General features: G+C 49.1%; 1 protein-coding gene across 2 annotated transcripts in view; it reads right to left on the bottom strand.

Moving 5' to 3' along the window:
• Window positions 1–16,036, bottom strand: part of DOCK2 (dedicator of cytokinesis 2) — a 401,087-nt gene that overhangs the window by 354,371 nt on the left and 30,680 nt on the right. For both annotated transcript variants that reach the window (XM_066342684.1, XM_066342685.1), the window contains exons 6-9: window positions 12,957–13,105; window positions 7,516–7,651; window positions 5,728–5,882; window positions 1,378–1,459 (exon numbers count right to left, since the gene is read on the bottom strand). In XM_066342684.1, coding sequence (XP_066198781.1) covers window positions 1,378–1,459; window positions 5,728–5,882; window positions 7,516–7,651; window positions 12,957–13,105 — 522 coding nt within the window. The remainder of the gene's footprint in view (window positions 1–1,377; window positions 1,460–5,727; window positions 5,883–7,515; window positions 7,652–12,956; window positions 13,106–16,036) is intronic.

Genomic DNA, 16,036 nt, shown 5'->3' with positions numbered 1-16,036 from the left:
CTAGCCCCGAAAGGAAGACTCCCGTCGTTTTAAGAGAGGGAAGCTTCGGTCTTCTGACCCAGTCAGCCAGGGTCCCTCAAGTGCATTTGCTGTGGGAGGAAGAGCTGGGGGTGCAGGCAGGATTCCAGGAAGGCGGGATCCCATTAATACCGAGCGACACAAATTTACCGATGCCCTTTCCCGCGTGTTTTCATCATGAGTCGGCTCTCTGCGAAATGAACCGCTGATTGATTCCCTGTCCCTCTGCCTCTCATGCAACATCTGTCTCCAGGTTTAATCAGGAAGCCCCAGGGGACTCTCCTGTTTCTCAAGAAAATAAATAGGCTCCTCCTCCTAACTAATAATAGATAAGCAGGACTCAGGCACATTTCTATGAGCCAAGAAAACTTTCTCCAAGCAATTAGGACTTATGATCCTATTCCTCTGGCCCATTTTTTTTTTTTTTTTAGGAGATGATAAATAAAATAAATCAGCCGCACTCCTGTCTAATTGAGACATAACATTAGACATTGCATTTAATGGGCTGGAACTGGAAAAGTATTGTAGAGCAAGGTAGGTTAATTTAGCATGTCGGACATTCCTGGATCAAACTCATCAGTGTGGTCAATGCCCAGCTCCCTCCCCGGCTCCTCTTCACTCATTTCCCTTGCTAGCTCAGGTAACGCAGTAAAAAATCTCACAGACGTTCTTCTCCCAAGGGGGCCTGCCGACAACACAGACATCCTTGGGTGTTTTGAGAGTACAGCCTGAAGACATCATGGAAACAGGACAAGTGTGGGACTGCAAAATATAACCCTTCTTTCCTTCTTTCCACTGTTTCTTCTTTCTAGAAGCTAAAAAACCTAAAATAAATCAGCCAAATAACAACTGATTTCAACATGCCTACCTACGCCTTGCCCCGGGAGTCCTGGTGGTTGAAGAAGGATGACTTGTAAGCTCCTAAGGCGTCTAAGACTTACGTTCAGAAGTTACCAAGGCGGTCGATGTTCTAGGAAGAACTTTGGGTTTCCCCGACATATTTGAGAAAGGTTTGTAGGTCTGAACCACTCAAAGGAACTCGGCTTAGCCATGAATTCACCAGAGAAGCAGCCTCGTTGCTGTGCCCAGGTCACCGAGATGGTGGCTGGGAGAGGTGGGTGCTTGTTCACACAGCGCTCTGCACGTGTTCTCCGTGGGCAGGCGAGTGGGAAAGAGGGAAGGTGGCAGGAAGAGAGAGAGAGGAAGAAGACTCCTGTTCTCAACAGCTCCCAGAGGGCACACAGGCCCGCCAGCGGCTCCGGAGTTCTGCAGAAAGCACGGAACCCGGCTCTGCGTGGAAGCCGCACCCCTTCCGGACCAACGGCCGGGCCGCAGTGACGAGAGACAGCGCACACCCACCGTGAAGACCACCTTCAGGTTGTTGATCATCTCAATCTCCTTCGGGAAGCCCTTGCTGCCCCATCGCACCAGGTAGTTCTCACTGTGGGGAGAGAAGTGGCCACCCGTTACTCCCCGGGGTTCATTCATTCAGTAACAATACTCACCACGCCCCTGCTGCCGGCCCCACACCCTGCTGGCCGCTGGGAACACAGTCATGTTGGAGACAGACGTGGTCCCTCCCACCAAAAGGTGACAGTCCCGGCAAGGGGACAGACGCTAGACTAGCAGGGCAGAGGATGGCGGCCGTGAGTGCAGTCACAGCCTCTCTCCCTCCCACATCAGCTAGGCAAAGTGGGCCCGCTTCCTGATAGTTTTGAAGAGCAGCACGTTCTCTGGGGGGTTACTGAGGGCAGAAATGAGGGGGAAAGGATTTTAGTACAATTGGCCATTCGTAGAGGGTGTACTTGGCTGTTTTCACAGCCGTGCTCTGTCACAATAGAACTGTTTTGCACTAAATAAACTTTTTTTTAATGCAACCCCTCCCCTCCCACAAAAAAGAATGTATTCACCCTTCCCTTACCATCCCACTTCCCTTTGAGACTGAGTCAAGATTCGAATTATTTTTAATTACCCCTTGGAGGTAGGACTGTTTCCTTAAATGAAACATCGCCATAGCCATTATCTGAGATGCACTTAAGTAGGTAATTAAAGGGGGTCGTCGCAACTGTTTATATGCAACTGTGGTATATGGTATACCAAAAGTGGTTGGGATGTAGCGAGAATGTGTATCTGTAGAGCCAGGCCTAGTCTGCGAGGTCCGGCACGTCTTTGTTGAGGACCTGACATGTAAATGAAGTTGGTCACCACAAAAGAGTGGGAAAAGGGAAGTTTTTCAGGCAAAGCAAGCAGGAGTGCAAATGCCCCGACGCAGAATGAAATGAATGCATCTGAAAAGCAGATCCCAGCCCTGGCTGGCAGTGCAGTGGGTAAAGTGGTGCCCCAGAGCGCTGAGGTCTCTGGTTCAATCCCGGGGTCGCTGGCTCAATCCCAAGGGCGCTGGCTTGAGCCAAAGTCAGGGCACATGTGCAAAACAGACAATGAGTTGATGCTTCTCTCTCTCTCTCTCTCTCTCTCTCTTTATCTTTCCCTTCCTCTCTGTCAAATCAACGAAAATATATATGCTTGGAAACATATGTATAAATATATAATAATAAAATAAAATAAAAAACAGATCCCAGGGGAAAACGATAAGAGAAAAATTAGAGAGAAAGGCCAGACCATGTAGGTCTTGTAGGCCATTCAAGGATTTGGCTTGATGCTATACGGCCAACTGAAAACCACTTAAGGGTCTTCTGAGAGGCAGTCACATGGTTCTGATATAGGATCATTAATCATTTCACATCTTCAAGCAGCCATACGCCACCCTGCATGGGCCGAGAAGACAGGCTAGCTAGCACTTCTTTAACTTAGGAGAAGCTGGGTACAGTTCACCAAGTTAAGTCGTTAGGTTTTCCATGCCATCCAGGAGCATATAGTTGGTGCTAAATAAATGCTCGTTATCTTGAATTAGGAAGAAGCAAGATAAAGCTTGAACACCAAGTCACCCCAGGAAGGCATGATGAGAATTCAGCAAAGTTAAGGGCAATTGCTTTCTTTGCAGAGATTTGTTCTGGCCGGTGTCTTGTTCCTCTCTCCTCTCACCCCTAGAAGATTAATGAGAGTAATCCGAGCAAAGTTTAAGGGGGAAATGGAACTGATATCAAATGATCACCGCTCCGGGTTAATCAATGGTTAAAACTCAATCAAATTCAATTCACCATTTTTTTTTTCCCCAGTAAGATTTTAAAAATTTAGTGAAATCTGCAGCAAACTAGCCAGGAAGGCTCCATCCCCCCCCACCCAACCCTAATTTTTAAGTTATTTCCTAGTGGTTATTTCTGAACTGTCACAGTGAAATACACGGGAATTTCCCAGGACCTTTCATTACATGTAGCAAGCCCCACAGAGAACTACCCTGCTAGTTCGAAACAGCGGGCCCCAGCAATTTTCTTCTAGGGGAAATAGAATCATAAATAAGAAAAGCAATTTGGAGGGCTGAGCTGGCCCCATCCATCCTGGCCCAGGAAGACCTGAGCGGTAAATCCGGAGGGCCCGCCTGGCACTGAGGCAGGTGGGACCTCCTCCACACGACACCCTCTTCAGAGAGCGGGGGAGAACCGTGCCAACTCCCCTGCTAGCTCGTTTTAGAAATATCCTTGCCACTGGCCTGATGCCTGAGTCACTGCTTTATTCCCCCCTCCCGCCCCCCTTACACACATTTACCGTGAATCTTCCAAACCGGGTCTCTTCAGGCACCCTCTGGGCTCTGATCCTGTTGCATCCCCACACTGAAAGGTCCGTCTCAGCCAAACCCCCCCCCCCCCCCAATCCTATCTGAGTCACACGGAGGATGCCTGAACTTGCCCGTGGCCCACTGTGTGCCAGCGCTGATCAGGGCAGGCAGGAGTGGGGAAGAGTGTTTCTCGGGGAATGGGCAGTCAGACTGACGTAGCCAGGGTGTCCCAGGTCCCCTGTGCCAGCCTGGATCACGCTTCTTCCCTTCTTTCTTTGCTTTCTACTTGTTCGGCTTCTGCCCCTTTTGTCCTGCTCTCCCTCGTCCCTCACTCTCCTGAGGACCTCCCCGTGTCTCTCGCACTGTCCGAGGCGTCTCCCAGGCACGCCCCATTGAGCACAGCATCCATGTGACGCACCAGGGAATGGAGCTGCCATCTTGCTGACCCGTTGCCTCTCTCCCCAGAGCTGGTCCAGGCCATCTACCCCTTAGGTGGGCCGGTAGGCCAGCACCCTTGCCCTTTCGGCCATGAGGAGTCCTCACGTTTTCTAAGAGGTAGGGACGGTCCTATTGATGCTTCCAGGACCTTTGTCACAGGTGCCTGGGGAGCAGGTGATGGGAACAGCAAGGAGACAGGCGCACAGGCCATGGCAAGGCCGGTTCCTAGGGGGCAAGCCCACTCGTTTACAATGTCCACCGAGGCCTAGCCAGGTGGGCGGGGCTGGCTCTCTAACATTAGGGATTTGGGTTTGCTACGAAGAATAACTTTCCACCATAACAGTGCTGAAACCCTTCAGGATATTGGATGTTACTCTTAGGGAAAGGTGCCTTGGTGACAGACTAACAAGAGAACTACCTTGTCTTTGGAGCCAGGTAGACCTGGGTAGACATCTCAGGCTCTATCATTTATAAAAATGTGTGACTATGGGAAAGTCACTTGACTTCCATGGGTCTCATATTGTCACCCAAATGGCACAGAGCCATGAGAGTTCAATGAGATCATGTACAGACCTCAGTTCAGACTCCTTAGATGGACAGCCCGTCCATGTCCCACAGATGTCTCCAAGAGAGCCATTACTTCCTGAGCACCACGTTCACTAGGTACTGTACGTGATCTCATTTCATCATCACAATGTCCAAGATGGGAGGACACCACTTTCTCCATAAACACAGAAGATCGTGCTCTAGCTCTATCCTAATGCATAAACCAGGGCCTCAGGTATAGGACCACGTGTCGGCCCAAAACCCTACTAAGGGGAACAGGCAGTAGTCACCTGGGAGGAAGGATTGTCTGAGCCACAAGCAGAGGCCAGGGGAACAGCAATGGGGGCCAGAGGTATGCCAAAGTCTGTCCCTGAGGGTCCCAAAGGTGAGGCACCGACAAGTGCCCTCACCTCCTTCGTTCTCAAGAACAATGAATTAAAGTAGCAATGACCATAGCCACTTCCAGCTGGAGCACAGGTAGCATCGGCCAGGCCCTGGGCTTCATGAGACTTTTCTCATTAAAAGTTTGAAAGAAGTGATTCTGTGAGGTTGGCATTCATATTTTGCACATGGAAATCTTGGAGCTGAGAAGAAGGACTTACCTGCCCGAGGCTAAGAAAGGACAAACGGTGATGCCAGGATGTGAACCCAGCGCCCACAGTCTTAGACTGTGGCTGCCGTGGAGGATACAGAGTTGTCACCACTCATTTCCCATTTTAAAAGTAGTTATTTTTATTCTAGCCGATGCTACTACTACTACCTTTTGGAATCTTGTTCTTTCTGGTTGTTTCCCAGCCATCAAAACTATTTTACAAAAACCTTGTCGCCATCACCCCACTCCGGGAAAAACTTGGTGGTAAGTCATACTTCCGCCTGACTTCCGCACCCTAAAAGAAGTTATTTCATGTTCTCAGGCTCAGTTTCTCCTCTGGGTGACAGTTTCTCCACGAGCGATGATGGAAAGAGAAGACGCCCTGTGCTCCGCCAGCTCCCAGCCTGCGGCGGCAGAGAAGCCAGGCAGTCCTGACATAGAGAGAGAGCCGTGCGCCTACCTGATGACGGTTTGCTTGTTGGGGTCATAAAGAGACATGAAGAGCTCAGCGTCTTCCCCGATTCTGCACACGAAGTTTCTCACGAAGACGTAGAGGCTGTGGGTAGGGGACGAGGAGATCCGGGAATACATTCCGTAATCCGGCTGGTCTTTCGACTGAGGGAGGGAAGGAAGAGAAGAAGATGGAGAAGATTAGCCCAGCACCACTCAGGAGGCCATGAAGACGATCCGGGACGTTCGGAGTCGTGTAGATTTCGAGGCTGAAAGTTTTCTGAGCATTATTCCCAGCTCTACCACCAGAAGTTTCTGTAATCCGAGCCAAGTCCCCTGGACTCTCTTGGCCTTGATTTTCCCATCTTGGTTTCCTATGACTGACCCAGCTTTCCTCACAGAGTTAGTGTCATAAAAAAGCAGAAACTATAAAAGAAAAAGAATTGCTTACATAAACCGTCAAAACTAACGGCTTTTGATTTTGAAAAGACACATTTAAGAAAATGAAATTTTCTCCTAGTCCAGGCACAGACTAGAAGAAAACATATTTGCAAAATATATCTCTGATAAAGATCTGTATCCAGAATAAACAAACAAACAAATAAATCTTACAACTCAAGGATAAAAAATTTCAGCCCAGTTCAAATGGGCAAAATATTTATTTTTATTTATTTATTTATAGATTTTATTTATTCATTTGAGAGAGAGAAGACAGAGAGAGAGAGAGAGAGAGAGAGAGAGAGAGAGAAGGGGGAGGAGCAGGAAGCATCAACTCCCATATGTGCTTTGACCAGGGAAGCCCGGGGTTTCGAACCAGCGACCTCAGTGTCCCAGGTCGATGCTTTTACCCACTGCGCCACCACAAGTCAGGCTAAATTATTTTTATTTATTTATTTATAATTTTATTTATTCATTTTAGAGAGAGGAGACAGAGAGAGAGAGAGAGAGAGAGAGAAGGGAAGGAGGAGCAGAAAGCATCAACTCCCATAATGGGCAAAATATTTAAACAGAAACTTCACTCCCAAAAAAGATATAAATGACAATAGCCAGCAAGCACATAAAGAGATGTTCAACATCACTAGTTATCCGGAGAATTGCAAATTAAACCACAATGAGATAGCAGTGCACAATCATTAAAATGGCTCAAGTTAAAGGACCGACCACACCAAGTGTTGACAAGAAGATAGAACTAGAACTCTGACACCTTGCTCAAGGAATGCAGAACTGGACAGCAACTTTTGGGAAACAGTGTGGCAGTACCTATCCTGGTCTTCCTACTCCTTAAACATTCAGAACTCAGTCCTGCCTCAGGGCCTTCACACTTGCTCTCCCCTCTGCACAGAACACTTTGCCCCTAGACCTTCCCAGGCCTGATGCCTTCACATTATTCAAGTGTCACCTCAGTTGTCCCTCCTGAGAAAGGCCTTTCTCCATGGTACCTTTTGAAATAGCCCCTGAATCACTCTGATTCACAGAACCCTAGTTTATTGCCTTTAGAAACTTATCACTACCTGGAATGAATGAATTAATTAATTTTTACTGCTTTTCTTCTCCTCGCTGGAACATAAAAGATCTGTGAAAGGGGGAAGTTTGCCGGCATTAAACTACCTATAGGATGGACGCAGAATGAATTACAGATCCGAGTACAAAAATACAATAAACTATGTGTGTGGTTACTGACCATAGGACAGATGTCCCCTTGAACAATACACAGTCTGGTTAATTAGCCTATAATTTTAAGTTTCTGGTGTGCTCACTGTCTGCCTCACTTGGCCGAAGCCTGGTCTGCAAAGCTCACCATTTCTTCTTTGATCCGCTCTGTGATTTTATTGGTTGCTTCCTCGTGTGCATGGAACAAGCTGATGATGCTGGTGTTGTCAGGGTCCAAGATATTCCCATCCTCATCTCTGACGATCAGATCGAGCTCAAGGATTCTGAAAAGCCGAAACGGGAAGTGAGGCTATATCACGGCAGGCTGCAGCCGTTAGGATGTTGGTGGGGAGTTCCTACCAGGAAGTTCACCTGGTATCCGAGGACTGCCGACGCCCCCAGAACGGCTCCACACCCACAGCCCTGCACACACCTGGGAGTCACACTGGTACGGTGCAGCCTCCTCAGGAGGGACAGTGACAATGCGTATTAAAACATTTAAATGTATATTTCCTGAGATACTGAACCTAAAGAAACACCTTACACTTGAACGAGGATGTGTGTTACAGGATTATCTGCATCAGCAAAATGCTGGGGAAAAAAATGTGTCTACAAAAGGGGAATAGCTAAAAATATCCGTGATCTGTGATGGCATTTCGTGAAGCAGGGTTTAAAAAATATAATACTGTTTTAGCCTGACCTGCGATGACGCAGTGGATGAAGCATCAACCTGGAGTGCTGAGGTTGCCGGTTCAAAACCCCGGGCTTGCCGGGTCAAGGCACATATGAGAAGCAACTACTACGGGCTGATGCTTCCCACCCCTACCCACCTCTTTTCCCTCTCTCTCTCTCTCTCCTCTCTCTAAAATCAATAAATAAAATCTTTAAAAATATATATATATATATACATAATACTGTTTTGATATGTCTAATGATATATCTCAGTGGGAAAAGTGTATGGACAGATGTATATGGTGTGTTTTAATATAAAACAAACAAGCAAACCAAGCCAGATATGTTATCTGGGTGCGTGTACATGAGTGACAATGGACAGAAGGAAAAGTCTGGACAGAAAGCATCAAACTCCCAATACTACCCACAAGGGTGCCTGTGAGGATAGGAGGGGCCTAGAGCTAGGAGGGAAGGAGAGGGTCCGAGGAGACATGGGCCTTGTCTTGATTTGCTCAGTGTTCTCACCTGATGTGATGGGATGGGATGTAACATACAGAATATAAATGCAGAGAAGGAATTCGTGTGTTATTTATTCCATAACAATTTGAACATAGTTGCTGGGCGGAAATCTCAGATATGTCGATGGCTACCTACAGCTTGCCCTTGAACTCTCTGACCTCCAGGCCACAAGCTTTGCCCCTTTGTTCCAGCTGCATCTGCCATTCTGTTTGGCACTGACGACTACTAATAACAGCGAACACTCCCAGAGCACTTGCCATAAGCTCACATCCGTTCAATGTTGTATGTGTATCGATGCGTTTAAGCTGTATAACAACCCGACGAGGGAAGTACTATTATTATACCCCCATTTTACAGGTGAAGCAAGGCCAAGAATATGGGGGCTAAGTAACCTGCTCAAGACCACAGAGCTGGCAGAAAGAAACACAAGCGTCCTCGCCCGCCCTCCACCTCCGTGGCGTGCTTTGTAGCTAGGAGGGGCTTAGGAGCAGGATCGGACTGGGGGGCCAGGGGTAGGTTTGCAGAGGCCTCAGCATGTCAGCATGAAGCTGCTCTCATGCTCCATGTTGAGATGGGGGGTGGGGGGCTCGGTCGTCCCGACGGAGAAGGTAGGGGGAGGTGGCTCAGTGGAGATTCTGGGAAGGCAGACGGAACAGCGGTCCTGCTTAGGCACCACTACTGAGGACCAGACTGGGGAAGGAAGGAAGGAGGCCAAGTTTTCATCTGTTATCTGGGAATCGGATTGAGAGGCACATCTCTCATCTCATCCCAATGCACACAGAGCAGAGCCAAGCTTCGCCCGTGTGTCCACACTCATTAGGAAATTAACTCCCGGCTGGATATGACTCATAATGTCGCGCAGCCCTGCCGCGGAGTGGGCCCTGCTCCGGGGGAATAAATGCGTCCAACTAATGCCGGGCGAAGGCTCGTGTGGCCTTGGAAAAAAGATAGAGTGTCGCCGATTCATAATTTAATGCCAAGATCTCTCTAGCTCCTTCTCTTCAAAATTTATCAAAGTGGATTCAGTTCTCAAACGTATGAATAAAACATGCCCCCGAGTGCAGCTATCACGGGAGTTGGAGGAGACATCTGAGGGTTTCCTCCCTCGCTCCTTGGACACCGCAGCGCCTGTGCGTTGCTGCTCTCTCCTGAAACCTGGGAGCGGCGGCGGTCAAAGGGCAGGACTGCCGGGGGTCCCAAGGCCCGGGGTCAGGAGACACTGCCCCCCACAGGACAGCAGACCATTCATTTTGGAGAACTGGCCGTTCTGACATTTTCTTTCCAGGAGGTGGCCCCGTGGCTCACTTCTGTTCAAGAAAGTGGTAAAAATGAACCCAAGATGAGGTTGGGGGGGAAAAGCCCCCACTGTGTGCATTTTTCTTTAAACAAAAATAATTTTTTTTTTTTTTTAAGATGAAGAAGACAGAAATGGCTCCTTCTGTGGCTCCCCTTCGCCTTCTGGACAAATTCAAACTCCTCCACTGGGCGCCCAGGCCCTCACAGTACCGGCCCGCCTGCCTTCCTCTCCATGTCCATGTTTGTCTCTCCGCTCCTCCCTGCTCTCTCTCTCCCTCTGTCCTTTCCCTGCAATTCTTCATTCACCCAATAGTTCCTGCTAGTCTGGTTGGATCCAGAGCTCTCACCCTGCCCTGCCTCCCACCCTCGCCTCCTCCCACCTCTGTTAGTTCATGCTTCCTCCTCTCGAGAAATGTGTGACTTCCTACTCATGTCTGTTTGCCTCTCTCCCCCCCCCCCCTCTCTCTCTGTCTCTCCCAAACCCATGGAGTCCTTGGGAGACAGTAGAATGCAGTGGTTAAGCGTTTGAACCCCGGAGTCAAGCTACCCGGTTCAAATGCCAGTGCACCTAATCGCGCTGTGAGCCTGGGTTTCCTCACCTGAGAGACGGGGAGCTGTCGTGAGACTTAACTGAGTGAATGTAGGGACCGTGCTTGACCCAGGCCCCGGCAGAGAGCAAGCACTCAGTAAGTGATGAGAAGTTCTCCTTGCTGGTTAAATATGTATAGTGGCTGTATTTTTGTAACTATCCTTGGGGCCACTCCGGTGCTCAACAAAATGTTGATGTCTGAATGCAGGAACTGAGTGAGTGGGGGCGGGGGGGGGGGGGGAACAGGCCGATTCTGATCACTCCTTCCAGACTCAGTTCCCTGTCAGGCTTCGCTGAGGGTCACAGCCAGGCCTGTGCCCCGGACCCTCGGCCCGGAGGTCTGGCCGTCTGACTTTCAGGAAGCCGCCTGCCACGCCCCAGATCAGAGCTCTGGAACCCCAGGACACCAGGCCAGGGGTGAGTTCAGTTGCCCAGACCTCTCTCACTTCCAGCTGGAGTCTTCAGGGAAGGGGGGCAGGAAGACGGGGCCCCTAGGCTCTGTCAGGGCCTCAGTCTCCGAGGGTGCCTCTCACTTCCCCAAAGGGAACTGACTGAAACCGAAAGCGCGGGGCTGGTCCAGGCGACGCTGCAGAGGTGAGGCTGGTTTGGGGAAGGCTCGTTTCTCCCTCTTTCTCCATCACCATTATCCATGCACTCCTTCGGTTACTGGTCACGGAGCACGGCCCGTGTGCAGACCCCGTCCCCGGCACATAGCGGTGAGTCAGACAGCTGTCTTAGAGGAGCTCCCAGCCCAGCAAGGAGGCAATTACAGGGCAAGCAAGTTGAGCCCAGGGCCTGCAAGAGCCCCCTGCGCGGGGAAGGCTTCCTACGAGCGGTGGCCACTTCTTCCACCCCTGGTCCTTTTTCTCGGGAGCCTCCATGAGGAAACGCCAGCGCAAGGTCACAGATGCCATTACAGCAAAACTCCCTGGGTTCCGCACTGCCAGCTGTGGCTGTGCTCAGACGCCACCGCAGCTACCACCTACGGAGGCAGCAGCTGTGTGGCAAACCCTCCCCGTCGCGGTGGGAGGAGGCGCATTATAAGCAGGTTTGGGTGCGCTTGACAGCTGTCAGCAGAGGAACCAGCAGAAGGACCGTGCTGCTGGGATGGGAAGCAGCTGTAAGTTAGACCCTCTGCCTTTCCTCTCTGGTTCTTCTTCCTAGTGCACACGACAAGGGCAAGGAATCCGGGCTGCTGGGAAATTTTCTTCATATTCTCATTGAACAGCCTCTTTCTACTTCCCCCTTCAGGGAAGTTCCAGCCTTCTGACCCACTTTGCCATCTTCTGAACATGCTATGGTCCCCCCCTCTTTTTAGCCTACTTAACACCTTTTTGTCTTTCAAAATTCAGCTTGGAGTCACCTCCTCTTGGAAGCCTTCCCTGACTTCCTTCTTAAGTCATATTAAGAACATCTAGTTTCCTAAACCATCAAACTTACTAATATATATATATATATATATATATATATATATATATATCTTAATTGTTTACCTGTAGCTCAGTCCTAATTGGACTGTAGTCCCTTAGTGGGCAGAAACTCTTATTTCTATAGTTTCGACATTTAGCAGGAAATTAGGCCAATCGTAAGCACTCAATACATGTTCGTTGTTGGGATGAATAAACAAATGAGTAGGATGTTTGGAGGGCATTGAGATAACCAGGAGGGAAGGGAGGCCGTTATAGTTCTCAAATGCTGTCCAAGTAGCACAGTGGTGAGGCCCATGGATTCTGGAACTGGAAAGCCTAGATCTGAACTCTGGGTCTACCCTTTACTAGCTGTGTGACTCCAAAAATGTTAATCTCTTTAAGAGCTTCAGTTTCTTCCTCTGAAAAAAAAAATGAGGACACTAAAACAGTATGCCCCATAGAATAGTTACTAGAATTAAATGAGACAGTGCGAGCATCAAGCCTGGTCCATAATAAGCCCAGATTAAATGTTAGTTAAAATATTATTGCCACTATTATTATTATCAATGGGTTGTCCTGCCTCAAAAAACTGTTTCATGTTCTTCTTAACTTCACAGCATTCAAACTCCAACCAATTTCTGCTCTTCTCCTTTGAGGAAGCACTTTTATCACTGTGCATGAGTTAGCTGATAGCCTGTGGCTTGGATAATTTAGGATGGGGGGTGAGGGACATTAAATCTCACACTGGGATTTAAGGGAGAGTTTTGTAAATGCAGGAATAAAATGACAACTAAGCCAAAAGTGAGCAGGCATGACTGTGCTCCCCAGCCCCTCGGAAGTAGGTTAAACGAGTGTCCTACATCTCAGCCGGGTAATAACTACTGCACAAGCAAGCCGTCTCTCCGCCTGCACGTCCCTGGGCCCCAGGGGGGTGATAACAAAGGCACGCCAGCATGGCCTTGGTAACAGCCTGCTCCCAAATAGAAAGCGGCCAACTGGCATCTAAAAATGAAACCAAGCTTCTAAGGGGGGTAGAGGGCCTGAGGAGGAAAGATGGAGGCGGGGAGGGGAAGAAGGCATCTTTCCAGAGGGAAGGGTGCTTACTTGTTGCCATAGTCGATTTTGGATGTGACTTTCTGCTTCAGCTCCTTGAGCTCGTCCTTGGGCAGAGTCCCTGAGAGGAGCTGGGACCGCCACTCCATCAGGTCGCACATCATAGACTGCACCTGGAGGAAGCGCTCCTTTCTGCTGGCCTAGGAGACAGGAAACAATCCCCCCCGTCACCTGGGTCAGAGGTGTCTGGGCATCTGTTTGGCACGCTGTACCCCACATGGGCTAGCATGTTGGGGGCCAAGGCTGAGCATCCTTCCTGGCCCTGACCCAGCTACAAAAGGCCCCCCTCCCACCCTCTCCCACCCTGGCCACAAGGGTTTCCCAAAAGCAAAGGTAACAGTTCCAATCACTTCTTCAAGAAAGGGTGATTTCTGACTCTCATCCAGAAAGATACTAGAGCAGGAATACCGTGAACATCCGCTGTGAAGGGGAGCAGATTTTTGCCACCCCAAAATATGTCGCTGTGGCATGAGGGTTATTTTGAGCTAAAGGCAATCGAGAGCCAGAAGATTCAGAAAGAGCTCTTTCCCTCCCCCTCAACTGCCTAAATTTACACGGGAGAGAGGGCCCATACCCGGAAGAGAGTTATTACGAGAGAGAGATCCCTTCTCACCTAAGAAACTTATCCGCAGAACAGGGCGAACTGCATGTTCAAACTTCTCCTGTGCCGCCCTGGGAGCGGCCCTTCCTCCCCTTTGTACTCCCAGCCCCCTCCCCTTTCCTCAGCTCGGGAGGCTCTACAAGCCTCAGTGAACTGGCTGCCCTTTCAGTCTCATATCTTTGGGTCTGCCACAGGCATGACACTAAATTTGGGGGTTTTTTTGTTTGTTTTCTCCTAGTAAGTGGTCTTATATCAATTTAATTACTAGGCCAGACAAAGAACCTAGAAGAGAAAAAGGGAAAAATTTCCACCCCTGCAGTGGTGAAGCAGGTCCTAGAACTCAGGCCCCTTTAATAAAATTGGGAACCAGGGCCATTTCTCTGGTGATAGAGGCCATTTCTAGAACAGTGTCTCTCCAAGTGTAACAGGTACACAACCTAGGGGGACACAGAATGGCTTTGGCGGGTACAAAGACACCGTGCCAAATACCGTGGTCCTATATGGTGATTCCCCTCCACTCTCCTTCCAGCCTCCCGTTCAAGAGGAGGAGGAGCACCTTGCAGTTCCTGGTGCTATGTCTCTAACCCCCCCCCCCCCCACCTTTCTTAATATTTTTAACCAAGAGGGAGACAAGGTCTTGGGCTCAGAGCCTTTGACACGTACTAGAGCAAACATTTAATAACACTTGTTGGCAATGTATTTATTTGAATGATGTTCTAATTAATTGTGCCAAGTACTTTGAGCTTTCCATTTGGGAAAGCATGTGTTGGTATATTGATTTTATATATATATATACATTTTTTGGTCTTTGTCCTGATTCTGGGCACAGCGCCTAAGAGCATTTCCTGAGTAATAGAGAGGAGTGTTTTTATTACACAGAATGGCCCCTTCTGACCCTATCTGAGCTTGTGCTAGTGACAGGACTCTTGGTGGTCCCTCAGACAAGCTCTGGATGAAGGCTGGATGCCACAGGAACCGACCATGTGATGAGGAAGTTGGGACTGTCAGCCCCAGTCTTGTCACCTCCCCGATCCCCAACCTCTAGGGAGCTGAGAGGCCGGAGATTGAGCTCAGTGACCAACGGCCAAGGCTTTAATCAGTCACGGCTATGGGATGAGACTTTGGTTAAAACTCTCCACGACAAGGTTCCAGGAGCTCCCCGGACGGTGAGCGGAACAGTGTGCGGGCAGGGGCCGCACCTGGAGGCGGCACAGAGCTCTGTGCCCACCCGGGGGCACAGAAGGCACCCTCCAGGGGGCACACCTGGAGGCGGCACAGAGCTCTGTGCCCGCCCCGCCCAGTACCGTTCCTGTGTGTCTCTTCCACTGGGCTGCTCCTGCCTTGCACCCCTGATCACAGAACAGCCACTGTGCGTACAGCTCTTTCCAGAATTCTGTGAGTTGATCTAGGGAATCGTGGACACTGAGGTGCGGGCTAGAGAAGAATAATGAGAACCCCAGAATTTGTGGCGAGTTTGGATGGACAGAAGTGTGCATAGCTTGGGGACCCAGGGCTTGTGACTGGCATCTGAAGTGACGGAAATCTTGCAGGGTTGAAGCCGACGGAGTCAGTGTCAGAACCGAGTCGAAGTGGAGGGCATCCCGCTGGTGCCGGAGAACCAGGGAACTCTCGTGAGAATGAAATAGCTTGCTACACAGTTCCTTATGGAAAGTAAGTTGACTAAAAAGGGAGCCAATTTAGGTATTCAGCAAACATTACATAGTTAGCATATGGATAAGGCAAGAACCATGAAGGCGATGCTGGAATATTGGAAGTCTAAGGATCTCTTTACCAGGGTAAAGGGCATGACGGACTGGCTGTCACAGATTTCTCAGCGGACAATGCCAAGCTTCCGTGGTGCATGTGTATGCGATGTTTAGTAGTGTACGTGAATAGTTAGCCACGGGAGCCTCAAGTCTACCGTTTGCCCCCAAACTTTCCGAACAGCTCTCGGGGAACTTAGGGAATTTGAGGTATCAATCGTCATATATTATGAAATATCCACATGGGAGTCAACACTGAGGACTGCAGAAGTCAGTCCACAAATCGCACGTGTACAACAGCAGGTGTGCACGGTGCTCTGACAAACATGCATAAGCTGGGGTTGACATTTTAGTCTCAGCTTAATGGTTTTCTTAGCAAATTGCTTTCATTAGAACTTCAGAAACATCAAAGGAGGGTTTGAAATTAGATTTTGCTTCGATACTGGAAAACAGATGCAAAATGCACTCCTTGTTTTCCCAGGGTCAAAGCTTCCTAGTAGATCTGAGGACAACAGCCATTAGTTAATTAACATATGAGAACAGTATTTCTGAAGGTGTTATAAGCAGCTCAGGAAATCAAAATCCCCCCTGAGTTTATTAAAACACAGAGTCCCATTGAAGTAAGCTTTATTTTTTTTTAACAGCCCTCAAGGTGACTCTTAAAAATACTTAAGTTTGACAATGTTGGCACTAGTTTAAAAAAGGAT

The sequence above is a fragment of the Saccopteryx leptura genome, chromosome 6 (genome assembly GCF_036850995.1).
Source record: "Saccopteryx leptura isolate mSacLep1 chromosome 6, mSacLep1_pri_phased_curated, whole genome shotgun sequence".
Taxonomy (NCBI): domain Eukaryota; kingdom Metazoa; phylum Chordata; class Mammalia; order Chiroptera; family Emballonuridae; genus Saccopteryx; species Saccopteryx leptura.
This window is presented reverse-complemented; position numbering and strand designations above follow the sequence as displayed.